General features: G+C 32.8%; 2 protein-coding genes across 3 annotated transcripts; one reads left to right on the top strand and one right to left on the bottom strand.

The window, feature by feature from the left end:
- The first annotated feature begins 48 nt into the window (after positions 1–48).
- LOC148619219 (carboxylesterase 5A-like) lies at positions 49–1,786 on the top strand. The gene is made up of 2 exons (XM_088577023.1): positions 49–1,127; positions 1,366–1,786. The coding sequence occupies exons 1-2, from the start codon at positions 49–51 to the stop codon at positions 1,784–1,786; spliced, it is 1,500 nt and encodes a 499-aa protein (XP_088433149.1).
- A 3,969-nt stretch (positions 1,787–5,755) lies between these two features.
- LOC148619220 (ovochymase-1-like) lies at positions 5,756–25,207 on the bottom strand. Of its 2 annotated transcripts, XM_088578891.1 has the most exons (16): positions 25,050–25,207; positions 19,447–19,551; positions 18,663–18,776; positions 17,902–18,149; positions 15,697–15,799; positions 15,387–15,512; positions 14,519–14,893; positions 13,939–14,334; positions 13,298–13,479; positions 10,065–10,281; positions 9,468–9,578; positions 8,964–9,156; positions 8,289–8,548; positions 7,740–7,879; positions 6,672–6,759; positions 5,756–5,898 (listed from the first exon to the last, which is right to left on the bottom strand). In XM_088578891.1, the coding sequence occupies exons 1-16, from the start codon at positions 25,123–25,125 to the stop codon at positions 5,819–5,821; spliced, it is 2,814 nt and encodes a 937-aa protein (XP_088435017.1). In that variant the 5' UTR covers positions 25,126–25,207; the 3' UTR covers positions 5,756–5,818. The 2 variants fall into 2 exon arrangements, with proteins under 2 accessions (XP_088435017.1, XP_088435018.1); XM_088578892.1 differs by lacking the exons at positions 19,447–19,551; positions 25,050–25,207 and having other exon boundaries at positions 17,902–18,180.
- Positions 25,208–25,270: the final 63 nt, after the last annotated feature.

Here is a 25,270-nt window from a genome sequence, read left to right on the forward strand (position 1 = left end):
AATATATATGTACCTAACAATGTGTCTGCAAGTAATAATTATTCTATTATGGTGTGGTTCCATGGCGGCGACTTTACTGGTGGGCAAGGAACAAGTTTCAACGGCGCCTTACTAGCTGCGATCGGTGACGTCATTGTTGTTACAATCAACTATCGTCTTGGACTGTTCGGGTTTTTAAGCACAGGCGATAAACATGCCCCAGGGAATTTAGGACTTGGCGATCAAGTAGTAGCAATTCACTGGATTCATCGATATATTAAGGACTATGGTGGAAATCCCAAGTCAATTACATTATTTGGTCAATCTTCGGGTGCAATGAGTATATCGTTCCTATCTAGAAAGAGTTCTGGTATGTTTCAAAGAATCATTTTACAAAGTGGTTTTGCGACATCCCCCTTATCTAACGCTCGTAATACAGTAAAAAATACATTGCTTCTTGCGAAACAGGTAGAGTGTTTTCAGAACACAACTAAAGAAACTATGAATTGTCTTCGAAACAAGACAAGTGATCAGTTACAAGAGGGCTTTAAAAGATTGAAACATAGCGTCCAAAATTCGTTGAACTTGCCTATGTTTGGTCCAGTACGCCTACCGAGAAATATGTCACATATATTCTCTAATTCTCACTCTTACAGGAACGTAGATGTACTAATTGGAAACGTTGCAAATGAAGGAACACTATTTCTAAATTTTGTCAAGAGTTTTGAAAACTTTCAAAGAGACGATGAAGCCCAGAAACACATTTGTCGCCACACTGTACAAATGATGTTAGTGTTACTGTTCAACACTTCCCATAACCTTGATACAAAGGTTTGCACAGAATATGTCAAAACTGAGGGTAAAAGTTCCTACTTACTTGACCTTTACGGTGATCTGATGTTTAATGTTCCTACTTATTCCGCATTGAAATCCCATTCCGAGCAAGGAGGATTAGGACGAACTTTCCAGTATATTTTGAACATAAATACATCTATACTACATGCGTCTAAGCTACCCAGTTGGGTTCAATCGCCCACTCATGGTGATGATGTTTTATTTCTTTCTGGACAATTAGTTGATTTATCTAAATCTTTGAAGAACCTGACTATAACTATGATGTTGTACTGGACAAATTTTGCGAAAACAGGGTAGGTACATAATTATGTTATAGTCATATTTAGTAAAAATTACTGGTAAGAACAAAAGAATAAAACAAGGCGATAATTGATAACTTGAAAGCCAAAACACGTGAAAAGAAAAAAACAAAAAACAAAAAAAAAACACAGTAGATAAAGTCGAAATACGCACTTAGACTTTGTTTGTTTTTAAATGCTGATCTGTTTATGTAAACAAGTTATTTCAATGATACTGATTGAAATATTATAGGGATGTAAACAGTAGAGGTTTAACGTACTGGCCCGAGTATGATACAACTAATAAATCCTACGCTGTTCTGGAAGAAGATGTTATCGTCAAACAAAACCTCTACAAGGATAGAGTGGAATTTTGGCTAGAAACAGTGCCACATCTTTTGACTCAAACAACAAATACAAAAACTGATAAAACAACTGATAAAACAACAGAGACTGCCACAACAGATAAAACAACTGATAAAACAACAAAGACTGTCACAACAGATAGAACATTGGATACAACGACGCCGGAACAAAAAATATCCGAAGCAACTGTTCGGACGTCATCTACTACGAATGAACCCCGTGACGACGAAAACGACGCAGACATTTTAAAAAATAGTTCATTTACAATCATGGTTTTATTGTTATATCAACGATTGTCATCGCCGTAGTTCAGGTAATTGTTTTGTAGATGCGATTGAGCGGATATTGAAACAATAGTGGAGTATTAAGTTTATACTCGCTCGATAATGAAAAAAAAATACAAAAAAAGCTACCTATACTGATTTACCGAGAAGATTGATTAATGAAGTATTCAACAGTTTTGTTTACTGAATTATCTTATGGGAATATCGCATATGTATGTTCATCCATACGTGAGACACAAAATTGTTCATTCGAAATCTATTGTGTACGAAGAATTTAGGAAAAGTTGCTTTTACAAAATGGATAGACAAAAAGAAGGACGGAAAGACTTACAGAAAGACTGGGTAATGCCTGTATTTGTCTGTGTTTTGCATGGTTTTACTTAACAGTTAGTTGAACGTGTATTACCATATTATCTCTTTTATTCAAACATAATAAAACAATGACTGTTTTGAACCAAACAAACATATTGCGTAGCAGTCTTTCAAAAAAATCAGTCAGGAGGTGATTCATACATGTATTTGAACCCACCAACCTTACTTTGATTTCCTATTCAGAATCAGTTACAGACCACAAAATCAGTCTTGGTTTTTCATTCAGTTGTTTGTGCCTTTGTTATAAAATTTATATAAAAGTGCAGGTCTGAATACAGAAAATACTAATGTTACCTAGAAATATAACATCTATAGACCGAAATACATTGCTTGTTCGGTGAGTTTATCTACACCATGAATCACCTGTAACATAAGCAGTGTCTGAATTTTAGATGGACCGGTACTTAAGTAGCTGTCTTTGTAAGAATCATGCAAAATCTGAAAAATGTGATACACCCCCAAAAAGGCTACATATTTTTATTTTTGTAATTAAGTTGTTTTATGGGTCTATACTATGAATTGTGTAATTATTCACTCAAATCTGCCTGCACTTAGGAGATAATCAACATTGAAAATCCAATAGATTCTATTGTATTTGGGTGTCGTTTACAGAGTTATCTCCCTTAATCTACAGCGCATTCTATATATTTTTTCACCTCCTAAGAACACGGATTATATGAAAAACTGAATGTTAAGTTCTGTTTACTATGTAGGCTTGTTACCCACGAATCACATTTGCATGATTCTTAGCTGGAGTGCTATTTAAGTATTTTAAAATATAAATATTTTTATGACGTTTCTTCGTTTGACAATATATTCTTATTTTACTTGCTTCCCAATTTGTTTGCTATTTTTTACAATAACGTTTTTATTTCGTAAGAATTATGGAAGTTTAGTTAATAGTTTATAGCAAAATGTATCATAATACTTTGTCTATATATTTCATTTAAAACTTTTCTGATTATATTTTGCAGTCATTATACAGAATGTATTACACTCATGTTGTTTGCAGTTGATGAGGAACTTTTTTTCATGAACGATGAATGATGGTTTATGTTAAAAAAACATAAACTACTGATAGGCAGATATTGTAAGCAATCACTGATATCGATAAATTTTACTCCATGCACCCTTTTTATACTTAGTCTGTGCATGTAATTGATAACACGACAATAGTTTTAGTTCTATTTAAAGCTAAATATTGATAGGGATATTTCAAGGTATAGTGGTTTAAGCTGATGAGAAGTAAAAATAAAATGTTTCTGAGTATTTGGATGGCTAACAGTATTGTATATGCATAAAACTTTCGATCTTTCCATTCTTGATAACATCAACTTGTATTAGCAGCATAAAATAATCTTACTTCTGGAAAACTAATTCTCAGTCCAACGACAAATAATAGATAATGAGATGACTTTGTTAAACATTTTGATTGCAAACACATTTTAACAGTTTGTTGGAATATGATTTCAAAATATAGCAGGCATTCCGATTGGCTTCAATTAAGCAAATATACTTGCTAATCTTTTCCTTCTACATTCAAATGAGAATTATTATATTTAGAACTTACTCCAATATCAGGTATGTAAATTGGCACAACCTTTAGATTTCAGTTTTCGGTACACAGAAAAAAAACTTACATACATGTATATGGTTACGTATTTTTTTTTCATATCTATGTGTACGAACGTATGGAAACATATGTTGAAGATTTTTCTGAAAACATGTGTTTTTAAACATATGGAAAACACGTGTTGCATCTCTCCAATGTACAGAGATGTTTGTTTTCACTAAATTATTTGATTCGATTCGATGATATTTTTTACAAAAGTGATTTACAAATTACCTTTCCTTCATTAACTGTCGACACACTTATAAGACTTGTTCTCACCATTCCACAATAATCTTTGCAAATGATAACTGTTTCTTGTAAAAAAAGAGAAGAAATAAAAAAAATAGCTACTGTTAACGTAAAAATGTAGTGAAAAAAAAAAACAAACAAAAAAAAACCATCGTACAAGGAATGAACCAAGTCAAGTGTATTCACAAAAATAATACATATATTACAGACATCAAATTAACATTAGTAAGTTGAAATAGTTAAAAGGGGAACCAAGATTCTAGCGGAAATCAAAAGAATGTAATCAAGGGACAAAGACCAGACATGGAAAACACACAAATAAAACAAAGAAGAGAACCAAAGTAATACACACAAAGTGACAAAAGTAAATGAGCAATTCGGACTCCACTAAAAACTGAAAACTTTAATTTTGATCGTAATTCCGTCCCATAGTATTAGAGTATGCTAAATATTTTCAACCTAACTACATGTTGAAAAGTTAAACGCGGTCTAATAGAAATTTCAACCAGACAAAATTAGAATTTTTTTTTTTTTTTTTAACAATTTCAATAGGTTGGGAAAACTCAATGCGCACAGGTTGGGATAGTAAAAATCGAGTGCATACTGGCCCTGACAATAATAACAGTAATGGATCACTGCACACTGCAGTTTTAGTGTATGGTAACATATAAAATATTTGTACCCATTTCAAATGTGATTAATATATACATATGTAAGTACTTAATCATTATTTACTGTTGATCGCCAGTAATATATCAAGGTATGGACAACGGGACGTTTACTGTACATGCAAGATTAACATATAAAAGTAATTTAGCTATTTTTGAAGGAATGTTAATTATTCCAATTGTTATCGGCAACACCCTTCTGTTGTGTTGTATTTGTGGAAATAATTCCCTACGTCGAAAAAGCTTCATTTTGATTGGAAATTTGGCTGTTTCTGACCTATTGATAGGTTGTGTAGGATTACCATTCAGTTTGATATTAAATATATCTCGGGATCTTTCAGACAACAAATATGTATGTTTGCTCTATTACTTTGTTTTGATTACATTGATAGGAACATCCGTCGTAAACTTGTTCCTTATTTCAATCGACAGATATTATGCTATATCTTCACCACTGAAACATTATACAAGTAGATCAGCTGACGAATGGACTAAAATCACATTTGGATGGACCATTTCTTTAGTTGTTGGCAGTTTGCCATTACTCGGTTGGAACAAGTGGAAACCACAACTGGAGTGCAAACAATTGCATACTATACTTCCGGTTGTTTACGTAGATATCGTGTTGACGATTTATTCAGTTATAATTGTGTTTTCAATAGCTTTGTATGTTTTTGTTGTCAAAAAGACATTAGAACAATTGAAATGCATCAGGAAAGCTTCAGAATTCAGGACTGGTGACAAAAGTGTTATAAACAGGAAGTTTGAATCTATAACTGGTAGAAATATGCAGAAAACAAAAGTTATGATTTTAGTTCTTGGTGTGTTTGCATTTTGTTGGGCACCTTTTGCTCTTTTGACATTCTTGAATGGACACTTTATTAAACGTAATGAAACTCTAGACATAATCTATCAGTGTTGTATATTATTGGGCCTTGTGAACTGTAGTCTAAACTGGATCATATTTGGAATATTAAACAGTTCGATAAGAAATGCCCTTCGAAACTTGGTATGCCCGCGTAGAAGAAGAGAGTGTAATACTTCATTTTCTTCGTACACCACCAATGTGTCTGGTGCGATTGGACAAAAATATTGAACATATTTACATTTTAATATTGCATAAGGTAATGCTTAGCATAAACATTTTGAGTACTGTCATGTAAAGTCTGCTACCCTTTGATGTATCCATGGAATGTAATTATTAACCTTTGTATATACTCCTGGAGAATATGGATCTGAAACAGAAAAGGACTAACAACTTAATGACACTTAAATCTCAATAGTCATTGAAGTAAAATAAATTAGATCAAAGGATGGAAAACTGAATGCTATTGAAAAACATGATACCGGCAAAATAACCAAAGGACCAAATGAGAAGGACTTTTCAAAGACATCAAGATCAGAAACCATTGCCAAAAACATAAAAAACATGATAAAACACAGTTACACATAAAACTTTAAAAAAAAGAAAAGAAAAAATTTAAAACTTGAATATATTCTCCGAATGACATCAGATGGGTTGGCAATCTGGTTAGACGTTAAATTTAAATGAAAGTATCTTCATTCCTGTTTTTTGTTGTTGTTTTCTTTAATGGTTAGTATTTTTTGTTGAAATTCATGTTGCTAGTGCTTTTTCTTGTTTTCCTTATATTTAGTTTGTATATGTAATCTATTTCATTCGGTTCATTCATACATTGTGTGTGTAGATTGTCTTTACTTTCTGTTTTCGCGTTTTGACCATTTATTTGGATTTTAACGTATTTAAATTGTCCCATTGTTTACGGGTCGGTGTTCCTTTTGCCGATACTTTGTGCTTCTGTGAAGATATCTTATCCCATATGTGCTGTTTTATATCTAAACATTTGAATAATAGCAGTCCTGTCTTGTTAAATTAATAAAAAAAAAAAGAGTGATGTGTATAGGAGACAGATTATCAAGATCTCACTAGAACAACAACTCTTGGTAATGTTAAGAAGAAAGTAAATGATGAATAGCTTTATAAACCTACCTCCACATCCAATACCAAAGGATGTTATACCAGTGAGTTCCCACACTCCCTTATTATCTTTGCAAACAAATGGCCCACCACTATCTCCCTATGAGAACAAAAGTAATGCTTTCTTTTTTAACATAGCTATTGATTTAAGCTATTTATATATAAAAAAAGGTTCATTTTAATGATGAATGGATGAGATATCGTATATAGACTTCGGTACAACTATATTTCTTGCAAAACATCAATGTTATTTCAGGTCTTATCTGCAGGTACAGCAATTTCCGTTTGATTGGTACGGGGTTAATTGTATACGTACAACTGATATGTTAAGAACTAAAAAAACTGAAAAGATTGTGCAAATGCTTCAACAAATTTCCAAAAAACTCAACATTGATAATTTAACTTTTTTGAATAGTCAGCTCAAGGTCCTCCAAAAATCACAAACTAGGACTCAGACGTATACACCAAAAACATTAATATTGTCATTTTATTAATTTATATGGATGGATATATTCTGAAACGCTTGTATGCCAAGTTCTTAATATATTTCTCCCATTTCACCCTAGATATATGAAAATATGGTTCGGGAAGGGGTATATTCTTCTATGTGATTTTGGTTTTTTTTCCCAAAAAATGAGTAGGCAAGAAAATGTAACTTTAAATATATTCCTCATTTAAACCAAGATCAGGAATACTTTCTCCAGATTCCAAAGAAACAATTTTACAAATATTGTGGAGTAAAACATTCATTTCCCTTACCTGTGCACTTTTAAAATAATCTCAAGTTACAAACAATATATGTGCACGAATATCACATTTTCACACATTTTTTTTCTCGAAATTGATATGCATTATGAAGATTGAAAACGTTCCAACTTATAATGCATTAAAATAATGAACATTTTGACATTTATTCTTATGGGTGTAAGAGTGCATCTCAGATTTTGACCTCGCAAAAACCTTAAACATGTCAATCAATGTAAAAAATACATAAGAATCACTTATCTTACGGAAGAATATAAAAACAAAATAAAGAATATTAATTTACATTTTGTAAGCCGTACATTGGTCTCTACTTACACTGCAAGCATCATTACCGCCATGACCAGCACAGAACATGTTATCCGTAATCTGACCCTGTAAATGTGATGTCGTGTTACAGACTGTTGTGTTATCTATTGGAACTGATGCTTGTTTTAACACGAATGGACAGCAGGTACCTGGTGACATAAAAATATCTTGAACCATCATGACACAGAACCGCCAAATGGACAAAATATTCCCTTGCAGAAGAAGTGATGCTATTTTTGTCCGTATAACTGTACTATAATGTTTAACATTTTAATTAAGGCTTGGGGTTTTGTCTGTTCTGTGATTAAAATTTTATATTAAATCTTTATTTTTGAAATGCTAGAAATTCACTTAAACGAAATAACCGACTTTTGAGACCATTTGCTTGAATAACTTATTAATTATATGGTGTATTCAACATAAAAATATCTTTCATGTCTAGTTTCACAACATGTAGTTCTTATGTTGATCAGATGAGAAATACTAAAACAAATCAATTACAATATGAAACAAAAGTGATGGCAGTTAATATTTAATATTTCATATGTGTATGCTCACCAAAAACCTCTCCAAACCCTGTTACAAAACATCTTTTATCAACTTGAGCCTGGGTAATCGGTAAACATACAGTGTCTATGATGTTATTCAATGTAACTGATTTTTCAAGTCGAACCAAAGCTATGTCATTGTCAGTTGACCGTGGATCATAATTTTCATGAACTATTATAGTTTGTATAGATGAACTAACTGCGCCCGGGTCATCCTTATATAGATGATGTTCTCCGAAGTGTGCACGCCAGTGCTTAGTCGATCGATCACTGGAAGTATTTAATTCGACTCTATTACATTTACTTCGAAAAAGTAAAATATACATTGAGTTTATGCTAAATGGTCTCTTCGTTATCGTATCATATCAAAAGAATTCCATGTTGTGTTCAAACAAAAGGTTCGCTGCACTAAATTTCATGTCAATTTGTTGGAAATAAAGCTGTCTGTAGACACCATGGAGGGCAAACTATATTTTTCCTTTTTTCAGTATGCTTTAAAAATGTATAGACTATGTAGACAAATAAAATGATGCATATTTCTTTAACATGTCATGACAATCTGCAGCCATGGCAAACTATTATACCAAATTTCGAGTTTCTTCTTACAACTTACTTCATCCCACATATATATAATACAAAAAGTATTCGATTACATTATTTCATGAGTATTCACTACATAACTTACTTTTCAAAGCAATGAGATGCTGTGAGAACCCACATAGGATGAATAAGACTTCCTCCACAGAGATGGTCTCCTTCATATTTCAAAGAGACCTGCCAGGGCCAACTACCTACTCTTGCTTCCTCGCCACCAACTACCTTGTTAGTAATATTTGCCGGTTGGATAGATGGTCTCCCACAGTTGGTGTCATGAATGCCTGTTAAAAATGAAAGTAACAAATCATAAATACAAGACAACTGGCTTTTGCCAGGTTGATGTTCTGTGGTTTATGTAAGTATTCCTTTTGATTTGTCGGAAGTACTGTATATATAATATATTAACACACATAATTTTAAAGAAAAAAGATTAATCAACTACTTTTTAGAGTTTTTATCTTGTTCACTAAAAATGTTGTTTAGACAAAAATTACATCAATGCAAAAAGTGTATTTCGGGATATTCAATTATTTCAATAAATACTAAGTATGTAATGTCGTTAAAATGAACAAAAGGAGGTTTGCCTTCTTACTACAGACAATTTCATCCGTTCTGTCAGGACAGTCGAAGAAAGAGTCACAAACTAGGGAAGATTTTATACAACTGCCGTCTCCACATTGAAACTCAAGGAAATCACAAGAAGCTGTAAAAGGAGGAAATAATTAACACTTTAAGACAAGTTTCCTATTAATGCATTTGAAAATATGATCTGACAGTATAATTATTTAAACGTTTACTCCAGTATTTTGGTCGTCGCAAAAATTTACTCATGAAAAAATAATGTATTTAATGTTTGTTTCTCTTTCTATTTCATATTTTGAATTTGCTTGTATTTAGAACAGGCTCTTAACCCCAAGCAAAATTGATATGAACTCATGCAGCATATTATGGAAAATCCAGCGGACCGAACACCTACCGAAATATTATTTCTACCAAAATTAAACATTATCTAACTTAGTGGGACATATTTGGAAGGGCAACAAAATTATCTATCGTTGAAAAACTGTATATATTATATTTTAATTGATTTACAACACGATAATTTAACTTTTATCATTTGTCTTATAAAATGCAGAAAAGTAAAAATGTGTTGACTAGAAAAGTTGGCAGTGTATAGAAAGCCACTTACGGATACGATCATGAAAAAAGTATGTTATGTTGAATCCCGCTCTATTATCACTTTCGTCACTAATGAAATACAAGAAGACCTGGTTACTGTCTGATGTAAGTCTATTGGGATACGCTGGACCACAAGTTTTACTTATTAAAGAATCTGTACTGTTGATCCTGTTGAAGATTGACAATGAATCGTAAGAGCAGTCTCTTTCCTTTTCAACGCTAAAATCCTACAATATTAAAACAAATATTCAACAGTCGTTTTATTTGCATTTATAATGCTTTAAATTATAATGTAGAAAACAGATTGGTTGCAGGCCTTCTTGAACATACAAATGTAGCTTCCATGGACGATACCATTCATTCATGTCTTTAATTCCTCAATAATGAGTTTACAATGAACATAGATATTACAAAATCAGCATCGCAAAAAAACAACAAAAAATGTCAGATATAACAGAAATTTTAGATAAGATCACAAGAACGCAATATATATATATATATATATATATATATATATATATATATATATATATATATATATATATATATATACAACGTAAACGTACAGAAAGGTCTGAAAAATTCCCAACGGTGTTAGAACTGTCAAATTTGCGAAGCAAATTTTTGGACGTTCCCTCCGCGGAACCGCTGTGACATCTATGGCAACACCGCCTGCACTAAGTTCAGCGCCCTAGACCACTCGGCCAGCTAGGCTATATAAAAATATAGCTTTCGTTGGCCGGATCATTCCTCCTCGTAGGATTAATCTAGGGCTGTAACTTAGTACACGATGTATGGTAGTACGGGACAGTTTATCTAGGTGTTATTATGTAGGATAGAGAGCCAAATTAATGGTGCATGTCACAACAAATCAATATTATACAACGTCTCAGAATGTGACGACTACTACCATAGATCGTGTACTAAGTTACAGCCCTAGATTAATCCTACGAGGAGGAATGACCCGGCCAGCGAAAGCTATATTTTATATAGCCTAGCTAGCCGAGTTGTCTAGGGCGCTTTACTTAGTGCAGGCGGTGTTGTCATCGGATTGTATCCACACTTAGGTATCGAGCGTTCACAACAAGAATGTATGATCTCTGTGAAGTCATTATACAGCTTATCGACATCATTACATGGAATGGCGGTTTCACTCTGCATTAACACGTCGACAGACTCTTGCAGAAAGCTAATGTAACTTGACAACAGAAGCTTTGTGCCACGCAGGTAGGCAAAACATGGGTTTTAGTATATAGTGTGGGTTAGAGCTCTACTGAAGTTTCATTGAAATCGGAAGATGATCCGAAGTACTACTGATGGACCCTTCAGCAAGTATTTCATAAGATATCAGTTGCCTTTTAACAAGTTCATCAAAAAGAAAATAATCTAACATTTTACGCTTTGCGGTATATTAGTAACAAGGGTCCAAAAACTGGAAATCTTTCCCTAAATATGAAATGCAATGTCTATTCATGAACTTAAGTAACTCATTTGATTTAGCTCTTTTTGAGTGTTTCAAATCATCAACTATACAACTAGCATTCAGATCACCTGCAATATTAACGCTACCATAATTACTATAATAAGAGTACAGATAATCAAGAATGTTCAACTCATTGACATAATTGCTGGTAAGTAAGCGCCAAATATGAAAATTGTCCTCAACACAGGGCATTTAATCTCAATACCTACAATACGGTTAGATTGGATACCTTCTATTTCTTTAATACAAAACTGAAATGAAGATTTTTACAACAACAAGCCTATTCCACCTTTGTCGTAGTATGCCTTGTAATCATTTGACAACTCATCAGTTTTAGCTACACAACTATAATTGGTATCTACGGTAGTCAAAAAACTTAAAGATGAGGGCATTAGTTTATGCTCACTTACAACACATACATCACAGTTAGAACTCTCTAATTATTTCCTGAGACACAATGCAGATCACATAATACCTCTTACATTCCACGCTAAGAAAGTAAGCTCACACATTACAATGTTTAAAGTACAACAAAAAAACAAAAAACAAACGAACGACTACAGTACAATATATTTTACTATTCATGGCTATGTTTATTGTAACCTCCATTCTCATTTGAACCGTACCACTCTCGATTACTAATCCATCTTCTGCAAAAGACACCGTTTGGCCAGAAATTTTGGGTTTCTACAACATATTCACTGTCCAGCACAACATTTAATTTAGCGGACATAATAATGCTATAATCGTTTCTTGGATTAAACAGCCTCAAATAAGTTACATTAACACCGCGTTTGGAGAGGTAGTTCCAGATACCGTTCCGGTTAGTTCTGCTATCAATACCGGAAAGATAGAATCTGGCAGTACGTTTTCTTTGCACGACACCATGAAAATATTCATCATCTGCCGGTTTTGTTTGTGCAGAAGCATCAGTTTGCGTTTGAATGACATATGTAATTTCTGTGTTATTCATTGCGGTATGGACAGCGACTGTATTACAGTTCACAACTTTACTGTTATCTGTTTTTGTACGTTCAGTCACATGTTGATCACTTGTCTCGGACGGACCGTTAGCACATTCAATTGACGTGCTACCACGTTGTTGTGTATTACACTCTCTTGAGCTTGCATTTACAATTGGGATAGGACTCACACGGCCATCACATGGGGTTCCGCTTGGGGAAGCGACCTTTGAATACGATTGTATAAGTTTTGATTTCAAATCACTCATATTTTTCTGAATGTTTACAAAGTTTGTCGTGACGACTGAGCTCTCTATTGATTTTTTTCCAGGTGGCCATTAATAAAAGGTCAAGATCATTTATTGATTTTGTTCGCTGATTCAAAACTTTGTAGTTAGATTAGTGCTGAGTAAACTTTCTGTCACAAGTATGAACAAGTCCGTCCATTTTTAAGCAATTTCCTCCACTGACCTGTATCGCCTTGCTGATTTATTACAGAACACTCCGCTAGCTTATAGGCTTTACTATACAGGATGGAAAAGTGTAAACACAACTCATAACAAAATCGGTGGTGTTGTTTCCGTTGTACTGTATTAATTTGCATGTAGGGGCGGGGTTAAGTACTGAGTGTGGAAAAGGTGTAAAGCTTTGAAATATAGAATATACCCTCTGCGCAGGAGATTGGTGCGCAAGAAACCCATATGCAATCAAACTGAAGTCAAACTCCGAGGATTCATAGATAATAGCTTAAATCAAAAGATTACCGTAATGATGACTTAATATTCTTGAATAACTTACAATGAAAATAAAGGTAATGACTTTTCCTGGAGGTGCTTCGATGAGCCATGAACAGTTTAAATTTTCTGGATATTTCTTCCCAACCATATAACCAGGGGAAAGAATCTCACCCTTTGTATCGTTCAGTTCTATGACGATTCCGCTCCGACACATTTTCTCAACCTCGTTCCCACGGTCTATTTCTACAGATGATAAGGTTTGTAAAATTATTTTATTCAATATTGTCAACTTTTTAAATCTTTAAGATTAGTCTATGATAAAACAGTGATGCATGTTTTTTTTAATTATTTTTAGAGTTTCCATTGCTTGCCACTCTACGTCAGTGTCTTGTAGTGTAGATTCAAACTTGTACACACTCATCAATTCGTAGTGAAAATTTTAATGATATGCCTATTGTTGATTTATTTCTCCTTTTTCATTTTACAAAAAGCATTTCTCGTTCAAATATTTTAACCGTCTCCTATGCCATAGTATTGAATCATTCAGATTTTATAAAGCGTAAATTCCAAGTACCAGTCGGAGATACCGTTGATAGAAAAATAGAAGACAATATTTTTTCTCATTGTGAAGCACGAAACATTTTCTTCGTTGGAATCATTTCAAGAACTTATTAATTGTTTTGGACCTGTAAGCTGACTCACCTGTTTTGTTTTCTATAGAGTATGAAATATTAAATCCCGGAGCCGATTTGTTATCGTCACTTATAAAAGAAAGTGTCAATGAATTTGTAGATGACAATATATCATCCGGGGATATTTGTCCACAAAGTGCTGCAAGTACTTGGCCACCAGCAACACTACCATCAGTGACAGTCAAAGCATCATACTGGCAACTCTGACTGTACTCAATGTAGAACGATACAAAGTGGAGTCTAATGATGTACTCATCGGGAGCAAATAATCTCCATACACACCGTAATCTGGGAAAGTAGTTCCCAATTCCGAAGTTAGGAGACTCAATGTGACCGGGTTCCTGGAAGTTGATGTCATGGTCACAATTTATTCTTGGTACAAAAGGAGTCGTCATATCAGGCTTTTCTAAATGAAAGAGAAAGTAGCAATTTGTAATTAATTTATTAAATGGGGATCTAATTGAGTACAAGCTATGAAATATGTTATTTGGCATAAAAATAAAGTAGTACTGATTTCAGACCCAGCCAAATTTAAATGTCCCCCATAAAACATTAAAAGTTAACTTCCTTCGAAATGATATATAACTTACCAACGGCAGAAAAATCAACACTAAAACCTTTAGTACTGTTTGCAGGATGTCGTTCAAAAATGAGTTTTATGATATTAAAGTTGGAAAGAATATCATTCGGGAGAGATTGTCCGCAATATGGCCCAAACGGTATGTTGAAATTATCGCCATCCATTATAATTAACGAATCATGAAGACAATACACGTCCGCTTCCAGATCAAAGTCTGTAAAGTGAAGAGCAATACTGTACCCTGGAGGCGCCATTATATACCATATACACTCGGTATCAAACGCTTTCTTCAATTCCATGGTATCTATGTAACCATTGGTTACGTTGTCTATATTGAATATGTGACCACATTCTAGCTCGTCTTTTATCATTAAGGGCTTTGTTGCTGCAAAAAATCAAAACCACTTTCAAAAAGGATGCAGTAAAGATTAAACTGAGTTTATACAATCACGTTGCTTTTGTTATCTGTTACTTTGATTTGTTTTATCTACAAACGACCCTTTTTCACTCGAACAATTAAGCCCTTGGTCGATTGTTTAAAAAGTTTAAATCCTCTGAAATTACAGATCAAATTGTGATGTAAATTGATAAATATGTTAAATCGATATGAGCGAGCAGATATTGTCCCCTATATAGACAGACTGAAAACCTCTACTTACCAATCACTTTCTTCGCGAACAATGAATGTAAGAACTTACTTATTCAAACTGTTTACATATAATTTCCCAATAGCCCACTTCTTATTTGGCATAGTTATCGTGTCTGAAACTTCAAGCACTAGTCTTTGATTGGCACTTTTTTAGTAAGTCTATACTAAAACAGTGGTATGAACATATTGTCCATAAAGGATAAATAAACAGCCAAGATTAATATTTTACCGTTGATGGACGACCAATGCAGAGAAAATCCTTCCCAATATCTCATGTTGATAACGTTAAAGACAATATGTACATGACTGCCATTGATAGTCAAATCAGGTGGGCGACGTTTACCACAGTATCTCCCTGAAAATATATCATTAACAAACCACGTATACCTAAATAGGAATGGTTCAAACGATACACAGTAAATGTCAGGTTACACATTGAATTAGATTATTCGGAAAAAACGAGAACCAAGAGTCTAACATATTTTTAATTTAGCAAAGAAAAAAAACTAATGAATATTCTCATACATGAATTTCCGTACCTAATTCGTCTCCTGATTCAGAATAGAAGGCAAGATATTCATCTGTACAATTGTTATCATCTGTACGAAGTCTGAATCTTCTCCGGAAACTAATCCTAATAAACTGGAAATCAAGATAATTAAATGACGGGTAATATTCATTTAACAAAAGTGTTATACTTGACGACTCTATTGTTTCTTAATGTCAGAACGTTTGTCTGAATATTAATGTTTAATGGATTAAATAACAGTTTTCATTGCCGTTCTGATGTTTAAGTACGGTTCAATGTAAAAATCAAACATATAAAGATGGGTGGTGCATTATTGTTTTCAAATTAAATTTGCTTACTTGAAATGTTCGCATAAAATGATTAAAATTACTTCTTACATCGATCATATAAACTATTACCTAATATTTTATACAGGGTTTGTTTTATCTATGATTATTTCAGTAGTACTCCAGCTAAGGATAATGCAAAATGTGATTCATGGGTAAAAAGCCTACATATTTTTATTTTTGATATTTTGTTTGAAATGTCATAGTAAACAGGAATCAACATGTGGTTTTTCATATAACCCGTGCTCTTAGGAGATAAAAATTATATAGAATGCACTGTAGATTTGATTTCAAAATTAAGGAAGATAACTCTGTAAATGGCGCTCAAATATTATAGAATCTACTGGATTTTCATTGTGGAGTATCTCCTAAGAGCAGGCAGATTTGAAAGAATAAATACACATTTCATAGTATAGACCCATAAAACAACTTAATTACAAAAATAAAAATATGTAGCCTTTTTTGGGATGTATCACATTTTTCAGGTTTTGCATGATTTTGCATATTGCTTTTTGTTTATTTCTTTTTTCTTTTTTAATTTGAACCTTTGGCGAACTTTTGTTCCCAAAAATGCAATATATGATATTATTTAAATGTAATTTAATGATTGTCATATATTTATGTGATTGAAATTGATTAGTTGTATTGTGTTTAATATTCCTATATATGATTTAATGCCAATATAAGTTATTCCTATTGGTTCTTTTATTTCATTCCTTGATAATTCCATTTAATTTTTAGTGTTTTCTATTTAAATATAAATGTGAATTTTCTCCTTTTGAAACATTGTTCTCTTTTTATTTGTAAAAGAATATCTTGTAAGAACAGAAACATGTAAGTCTGGAGAAGACATCTAATACAACCAACCAACCTGAGTAAAAATCCACAATGATTAATGTTTGTTTTTCAAAGGCTTTCTCTCAACAACAGAAACTTTTTGCAAAAAACATGCCCAAATTATTGATTTGACATGAAATATTTCGTTTACTTGTAGTATATTATAAGGAAAAACAAATACCTCAGAAGGAAAAGTATTAAAATCAAAATATTTCTGAACAGAAATGTTAAAAATGAATAAAAAACACACAATAAAAGGGCATAAATTCCTTAATTGTGCGACTTAAATGTGAATTTCATATGGAATACTACTTAATAGCGGAAATCAAAAGAAATGTAATCCAGGGACAAAGACCAAACATGGAAAACAGACATACACAACAAAGAATATAAAGTAATTAAAATCATGCATACAAAGTAACAAAAGCAAATGATCAACTCGGACTCCACAAAAAACTGGGAGCATAGACCAGGTGCACCAATTGGGTACGTCCTCTGCTTTTCTAGAAACACCCACCGAGTTGCTCATAAAAAGTCAAGTCCGGGGTAGACAAACGAGGACAGGAAAACTATGACCCGTTGAATAAATCAGTTTTCATGGTGCAGATGGATACACCATAACGACCCACGAGTTCATGATGTCGACCATAAAACTTCTATAGTGATTACTTCAATCTTGTAGCAATATAACTCTGTTCCAGAAGCCTATTTGTTACTTCTAGCGCGATACAAAAAGTCTGTGTAGTTTCGGCAAGCTCTGGCTTAACGTACGAGTCTTCACGTTTGTCGTAAAGTTTGGCTAATAGCTTTCCTTTGCCATCAACTTCTAAGTGTAGGTCAAGAAAAAGACCTTAAGTTGAAATGGCTATTTGGTAAAAGTAAGTATTAAGTCGAGATACAGTATACCAATTCTATATATTGTTCTGATCCTATTTAAATAATTCATTGTTTTTTATTAACTTTGTCATTTTAGTCATTGTATCACAAATTTCTTATGACGAAAGACACAATTGCTAAAAAGTGTAAGAAATATTAAATACGTGTGGACTGACCTTATTGTTTGGGACCATGATATCCCATTCGCAAGTTCTGTTATTTGGAAAGTTGTGAGGATCGTACACACTTTTAATGTCCCCTTCGATATCCATTAGCTTCCGGAAACCACCACATCCAGACATAACAGTAGAACAGTTAGACTCGTCACTGTTGTCACCGCAGTCATCTGTCTTATCACACCGCCATTTAATCGGTATGCAGCTTCCGTCCCCGCATTGAAACTCAGATTCTCGACATTGGCGGTCTGACGGACCATAAAACAATTTCATGCTTGGCTTTAAAATGCATCCGATTCAGTTAAGAACAAACTATGCATGTACAATCAATATAGTAAGAGTACTCTTAGATAATTTAATAATGAAAAAAGAATAACCTTAAAAAGAATAAAGAAAACAGTCTCCGATTTCGTTAAAATAAATTAATCTACATTGCTACACGCTTTTAAAAGTCTTTTAATTCATTGAATGAACTAAAAAATGAATGATGAAAATATATTAATCCCGTAGACAAACATGAAGCAAAACTGTAAATGTCTAAAACAAAACTCTTCTCGAATATATTCAACCTGGACCATAATGTACAGTTTACACAATTAATTCAATTCAAATAGTTCCTTTAAAAGATTGCGTTATAGCATCCATCACCTACATATTTAGACTAATGTCTAACATTCGATCTCGAAAATGAAAAATGCAGTAAAGGTTACAATGTTAGTTTATGCTAATATCTCTTCTGATAATATCAAGCAAAAACTTACAGACTAATGTGCAGTTGTCTTCATCTCTTAGATTGTCACAGTCATTTTGTCCGTCGCAGACCCAAGTTGATGGTATACATCTTCCATTCAGACAATCAAACTCAAAACAGGAACCTTCAAATAGAAATGTAAGTACACTCAGTCTGCTGACCTTTGTTCACTTCAGTATTGTTTTTAGTTTAATATCATGTTGTGATATCTGTAACGTTTAACCTATGAAGCAGGGATCAAGGAAAGAGGGTTACAATTTAATGCATTGTGTAATAGTTTCCATATCTGATCAATGTTTTGTTATCTTTAAAATTAAATATACAGTTATCATCTTTTTTTCTGTTCAATGTCATAAAAAAACATTTTTTAGGAAAGAGTAATCAAGGAAACCAACATCCAAGCGTAAATTGAAAAAAATAAGACCAGACACGGAAATCACGCACAAAAAAAACAAAAGCATATGGACAACTTTATCACGTGCACTAATATGGTAAGCATCCTGAGCATGTCTAGAAACACCCTCTCATGAAATGTCACGTCCGGGGTAGAAAAACTATGATACGGTGAACGAAATTTTACCAAAAACGACCTACGACTTCATTATGACAAACACATTTCTGTTGCAACATAACTCTGTTTCAGAAGCCTTATTGTAGTAAGTCTAGCATGGTACAAAGAGTACGCGTAGTTTCGGTAAGCTTTGCATAACGTATGAGTTGTGATACGCAGATGCCACAGATGAAAGGAATGAGAAGACTTTGCGAATGAATTAAGCCTATTAAATACTACTTACTGTTTGTTGAATTTATCATATAATTTGGTGATACATTTGTGATTGGTTCCGATGTTAATTCTAAAAGTTGTTTTGTTGTTGTCTCTTGATCGGTTTGTTCGTTCCCTAAAATTAATACAATAATTAGTATGAAAGTAAGAAAGTATGTATTTTATTAAAGTGACATGTGTTAAAGAGTAATCAAGGGAACCAAGGTTATAGCGGTAATAAAAAAAAATGTAATCCAGGGACAAAGACCAGACATGGAAAACAGATATACACAATAAAAAACATAAAGTAACTAAAATCATACATACAAAGTAACAAAAGCAAATGAGCAACTGGGACTCCACTAAAAAATTGGAGCATGGACCAGATGCACCGGTATGGTCCTCTGCTTTTCTAGAAACACCCGCCGAGTTGCTCACAAAAAGTCAAGTCTGGTATAGACAAACGAGGAAAGGAAAACTATGACCCGTTGAACAAATCAGTTTTCATGATGCAGATGGATACACAATAACGATCCACGAGTTCATGACGACGACCATAAAACTTCTGTAGTGATGATTTCAATCTTGTAGCAATATAATCCTGTTCCAGAAGCCTATCCATCAGAGTTCTAGCGCGATACAAAAAGTCTGTGTAGTTTAACATATATGATAGTTATCTTACATTAAATAGGGAAGTTTTAAACACCGGGCACTTTGGACCTATGAATCACCTTATATTTAAATCATTATGTATTGAAACAATTTTGTAATCACGGATTGTTAATAGAAAATTTTAACATAATGACAAAAAGAATGGAATTTGAATAAAAAATTATTGAAAAAACGTTATCAGTTCACCAAATATCAATTATTTGTATATATGAGAACGTCTTGAAATTGAAAGCTCAGACATTCATCTTAGCAATGGTCTTTATGAATGTCATTTCGAAAGCGCCCGGTCTCAATTTGTAGTTTTAAAATACCAAAGCGAAATTGTGCTACATGAGATAGCTCTGATTTGTTTAAATTCAATGTCGCATAACGTTCTAGTTTGAAATTGGTTTTAAAAGTTCTGTAAGTCCTCAGTTTAGAAACATGACTATATTAAGAAGTACACTGCAGGTACTTTCTGTTCTAGTTTTTACATCTATTGCCGAGTTAGGGATAAAAAATTGTCCTTATCGAGCTGCTGGAGTATGTATTTCATGTGGCTTCACCAGTTGTTCGTACACCTTAAATAGTCAAGTTCAAACAGCATTTTTGTTATTCGATCTCAATCAAACGACAGTTCCATCGGAATTGTCTTGGTAACCAGCCGACATTTCCTTGTAAAGCAAGAATTGGAACAAAACGGTGGACAAGGTAGTAGTGGAGTGCTCGATTTTGGATATTGTCAATCAATTTAATTTTCTTCCTGAAGCCCATACTGCTGAGGAATGAAATAGAATCGGTAGAACACATGATTTAAAACTTTTCTCATACAACTGACATCTAGTTTTTGAAATTATATATATTCGTCCAAATGACCGACCTCCAGTTTGACTAGGTTTTCAGCATTAGTGGTGACATTAAAATGGATGCATTTTGACTTGTCAGTAATTATGAGAATTCGTCATTGTTTACACGATGCACGTCATATATCTAGCATACACTGTAGATCTTCAGTCAAATTTGGAAGTAAAACAATATCATCAGTGTATAAAAGAGTGGACAATTTCTTTCAGTCTAGTTCTAGTCCTATGTTGAGGGGTTTTTTTTATATCGGACACAAAATCATTTATAAAAATCGAAAATAGCGCAAGGGAGAGATTATCACCCTGTTTGACTCCCATTTTGCAACTAAATAATTATGTCAATTTTCCATTAAGCCTGCCACATGATTTCCGAGCTTTGGTACACACATTTAATAGTGTTGTATACTTTTACAAAAAAATTGTGAGGCATTATATCGCTATCTTTGAGATCAAAGTACTAGTATTCCAATAAATGCAGCATAAGTCGATGTATTTCCTCTGATTACATTGTTTAACGAAAATATATGGCCCTAACACGATCTTTTTTCATGTATATATAAACAATATGTTTTTCCTGTATTATTATAAACATAAGAAGCAGAAAAAATAACAAAAATGTGCATTGCAGTGTTTTAACTACAAGTTTTCTATAAAATAGTAAGCATTCAATAAATATCATTTAAGTTAAAAAAATGAATGAACAGTAACTTTTTTTTAAAACATTCCTAAACCTTCCGGACGAAGAAGTGGACATGTGAAAGTGAACCTTAAGTCATTGTTTTGGCTAAAACGAATAAACAAACCTTTTAATTATCTACTGTTTACAAAGAGTAATCAAAAGCATTCGTTAAGTAATATGTTTATATTCACTTTAGAATTAAACCTATGTTGATAGAATCCCAAAAATGAATGTAACTGGTATTAACAAGATGGTATAAAATGCCCTGTCGAAAACAGAACAACAGATTTAAAAATGGCATACTATATACACATGAATATACTTTTTGTTTTGTGTCTTTTTCCACTTTACGGAAGTGGGTTCTTGGTTCAGGACAACATTGGATGTCCGGATGGATGGACAAAATTCAATGATCACTGTTATTTATATAACATTTTAAGAAGAACTTGGAGTCAGGCACAGTCAACCTGTGAAAATTTCGGTGGCCATCTTGCGACCATTCAAGACGTCGAAGAGGATCAGTTCATCCGCATGTTCATTAATGAATCGAAAACGGCAATAAATGATTTAACGCCAAGTTACACGTGGATTGGTGCCACTGACTCTTTGAAGGAGGGAACATGGGTATGGGTAACGGGACAACCGATAGGAAAATCCTACACTAATTGGAGAGGTGGTGGTCCAAGCAATGGTCATCATGGAAGCCACGACGAGGATTGTTTGGATTATAGCAATGGCTGGAATGATAATGACTGCTCTCAATGGTATCATTTTATATGTGAAAAGTCTCTATGTACATGTGACAAATATTGAGACGTTAATTAGTAAATTTCTACTGTAGTTGAGACTTGTTTTATTTATTTTTTCTTTGTGTTTATGCCTTGAAAGGTGAATTGATTTAAAAATCACGTCAAAGTGAAATCACGTAGTAACTAAGCGACATGAAACAACCACAGACACAACGAGTTTTTTATTACAGTGAATCATAATTGAAATATATGGTTCTATTATGTCTTGTTAGAGCTATATACTGCTTAGATGTCTACATATTTTGTTCGTTATTCACTAGCCTGTCAAAGCAAAAGAATAACAAGAATAACAACAAAAACAAAAAAGGTAAATCAGAAACAAAAAATTCCTTACAATATGAGAATAAAACTGACACATTTCTGATCTTTGTATTAGGTAGTCAAAAGTTGCTTTAGCAACGCAATGAAAGCCAATACTTGAAGCATAATGACAATATTTAATCCGAAAACAGTTTCAGTAACGAGTTCAAATTTGACCTTTTAGCGTTTGAATCTAGGATCATCCTTTATTATTTATATGTTGTTTTATTAGTTACCTTTAATTATTTGTAAGGAACGATTTAAAAGAAATTTCTCTACGATTTCTTGATTTTAATTTAAAGTGGCCCAAGGAGCTGATGAGTGTCTCTGGCCTCCCTGTTACAACATTATATCTGTATTCAGCCTATCACCAAGCAATCATTTTTGTTAGTGATTACATATAAATGTTCAAAGTATAAAATGGAGTGTCACTTGCAACAAACAATTTGACTGTGTTGGACATTATTTGACTGTGAAAAGACATAAAGGCACATATTTTAGATTTGAATCGAATATGAAATATCAGTGCTATCATTATTACTATTAAACCTGACTTAATCAAACCCTAAAAATCGCAAAATCTTATCTTAACCAGTCATTTTCTGAAGACCCTTTATATCAATTTGAATGTATTTTGAACCTTGGTAAACCACACCTGTCTCAACCAAACACCTGTCTAGACCAAACACCTGTCTTAACCAAACATCTGTCTAAACCAAACACATACAGATATTAAAAGTGAAATAAAGATTCGGTTTAGACAGATTACACTGTAATTTATAATTATCTTATTTTGAATGTGTCGAACACCTACATTAATGTTTATATGATTAAATTTACGTCATCAAAGGTTCATAAAGATATGAAATGGAAGAATGTAATCAATATCATATCTTTTATACCATGGACCGAACTTAAAAGTATTAGCAAGTTCTATGGAATGTTTTACTCTCCTCATATACAGGAAGGTACCTTTAGTTTGGAATTGCTTAGCAAAATCTTTTCCTTGATAACTAAGGTAATAACTAAGACAAAATCTCTTCTTTTAAAAAAAAATGCTGAATGACAATGACAACTGGTTCATGCTCCCAGTTTTAATTTCCGAGTTGCTCATTTGCTTTTGTTACTTTGTATGTATGATTTTAGTTACTTTGTTGTGTATGTCTGTTTTCCATGTCTGGCTTTGTCCCTGGATTGCATTCTTTTGATTACCATTATAACCTTGGTTCCCTTAACTAATCCTTCAATTCGTATAGTATCCAATTATCATTGGTTGGTAAATAATGTGCAATATGAAATCCATTCTTTTATCATCCTTTTATTGTTGTTTTTTTTTAAATCTTTTGAGAAATTAGTGGTCAATTATGTTGATCCCGCTCCCTTATAAAAATGTACTGGAGTTTTATGAAAAGAAATGTTTAAAATGGATCAAACCATAATCTTCTTTACTGTGTTTGCTTTGATAATCAAAGAAAGTACACAAGGGTCAAACCTATTAAGATCGGACATTACTTGGTTTATAATAAAAATGGGTTTGAGGTAAACATCTAAAATGTATATGTCTATAGATTAAATATGTCGTGTTATTCCTATTGTTTTACAATAACGGATTCATAGAAACATAAGAAGGGTTCTCTAAAGTAATTTCCAGAGGTATGTATTTTTCTAGTTAGCTGAATAATAACAAGTATTGTAACAATAAGTAAATACTAGAGTAAATGTGACGAAAGAGCTAACAACCTTCTACATAAAAGAAGCTGTAAATGATTCCAAAAGTATGGAATTTCGCTTATTTATGTCTTCTTATTTGTTCAAACGCTTAATTGTTATTATATTTGTTGAATATTTTAAAATTTTATTGATATTCATTAAAACGTCGAGTTGTTTACTTTATTCGTTATATTATGTGTCAAAAAAACGATGTTGTTTTCTTCAGAGAACATATATAAACATACTGTATCTTACAAAAATAACTTTGGTTGTTTTTTTTTCTCTTTTTTTATCATAAATATGAAGTTTGTGATTGCATGTACTAACAATCGAGGTGGTATAAACAAATTCATTTGCATGATGGACAAAATATGCCCGATATTGTTTTACATTTTCACAGAAGAGTGATCGAATGTTCATTTTTTTTAAATATAACACGTTATAGATAATGTGCTAAGAAAAGCAAACTGCTCAGTAGTCACTACAACGGCTTTTGGTGTAAATGAGCCAGAATTTTTTGTTTTTAAAAGAACTACGCATAAAAGGAATTGTCAAGCCAAGTTACATTTACAATACTGTGTAAACCATCGGATAAGGAAAAAAATATTTTAAAAAATATTACCTGAATTATGAGTCAACGTAATAGACAAACAACATATGACAGTAGTGCAGAATAGCGTTACTCCATTTCCAACCATACTTTTGAAGAATACTTAAATTTATCTATAAACATCTGGAGATAAGATTACTAAAGTATTTACTTATTTTGGTGCCAAGATATTAATATGATGAAACTTGTACTAAGGAACCTTTTATGTAACCATTCATATCAAATCTAGATTA

The sequence above is a fragment of the Perna viridis genome, chromosome 4 (genome assembly GCF_037379345.1).
Source record: "Perna viridis isolate PV_CMFRI_1.1 ecotype Kerala chromosome 4, ASM3737934v1, whole genome shotgun sequence".
Classification (NCBI taxonomy): domain Eukaryota; kingdom Metazoa; phylum Mollusca; class Bivalvia; order Mytilida; family Mytilidae; genus Perna; species Perna viridis.

What these genes read in the sequence shown, in the direction of transcription:
- LOC148619220 (XM_088578891.1), bottom strand. Translation starts at nt 25,125, where the DNA reads ATGGTTGGAAATGGAGTAACGCTATTCTGCACTACTGTCATATGTTGT. An exon ending in CTCTATAGAAAACAAAACAG is followed by an intron (nt 13,480 to 13,938) that starts GTGAGTCAGCTT and finishes TATCATCTGTAG; the next exon opens with AAATAGACCGTGGGAACGAG. An exon ending in AGGGTTTGGAGAGGTTTTTG is followed by an intron (nt 7,880 to 8,288) that starts GTGAGCATACAC and finishes TTATGTCACCAG; the next exon opens with GTACCTGCTGTCCATTCGTG.
- LOC148619219 (XM_088577023.1), top strand. Translation starts at nt 49, where the DNA reads ATGGTGTGGTTCCATGGCGGCGACTTTACTGGTGGGCAAGGAACAAGT. An exon ending in ACAAATTTTGCGAAAACAGG is followed by an intron (nt 1,128 to 1,365) that starts GTAGGTACATAA and finishes GAAATATTATAG; the next exon opens with GGATGTAAACAGTAGAGGTT.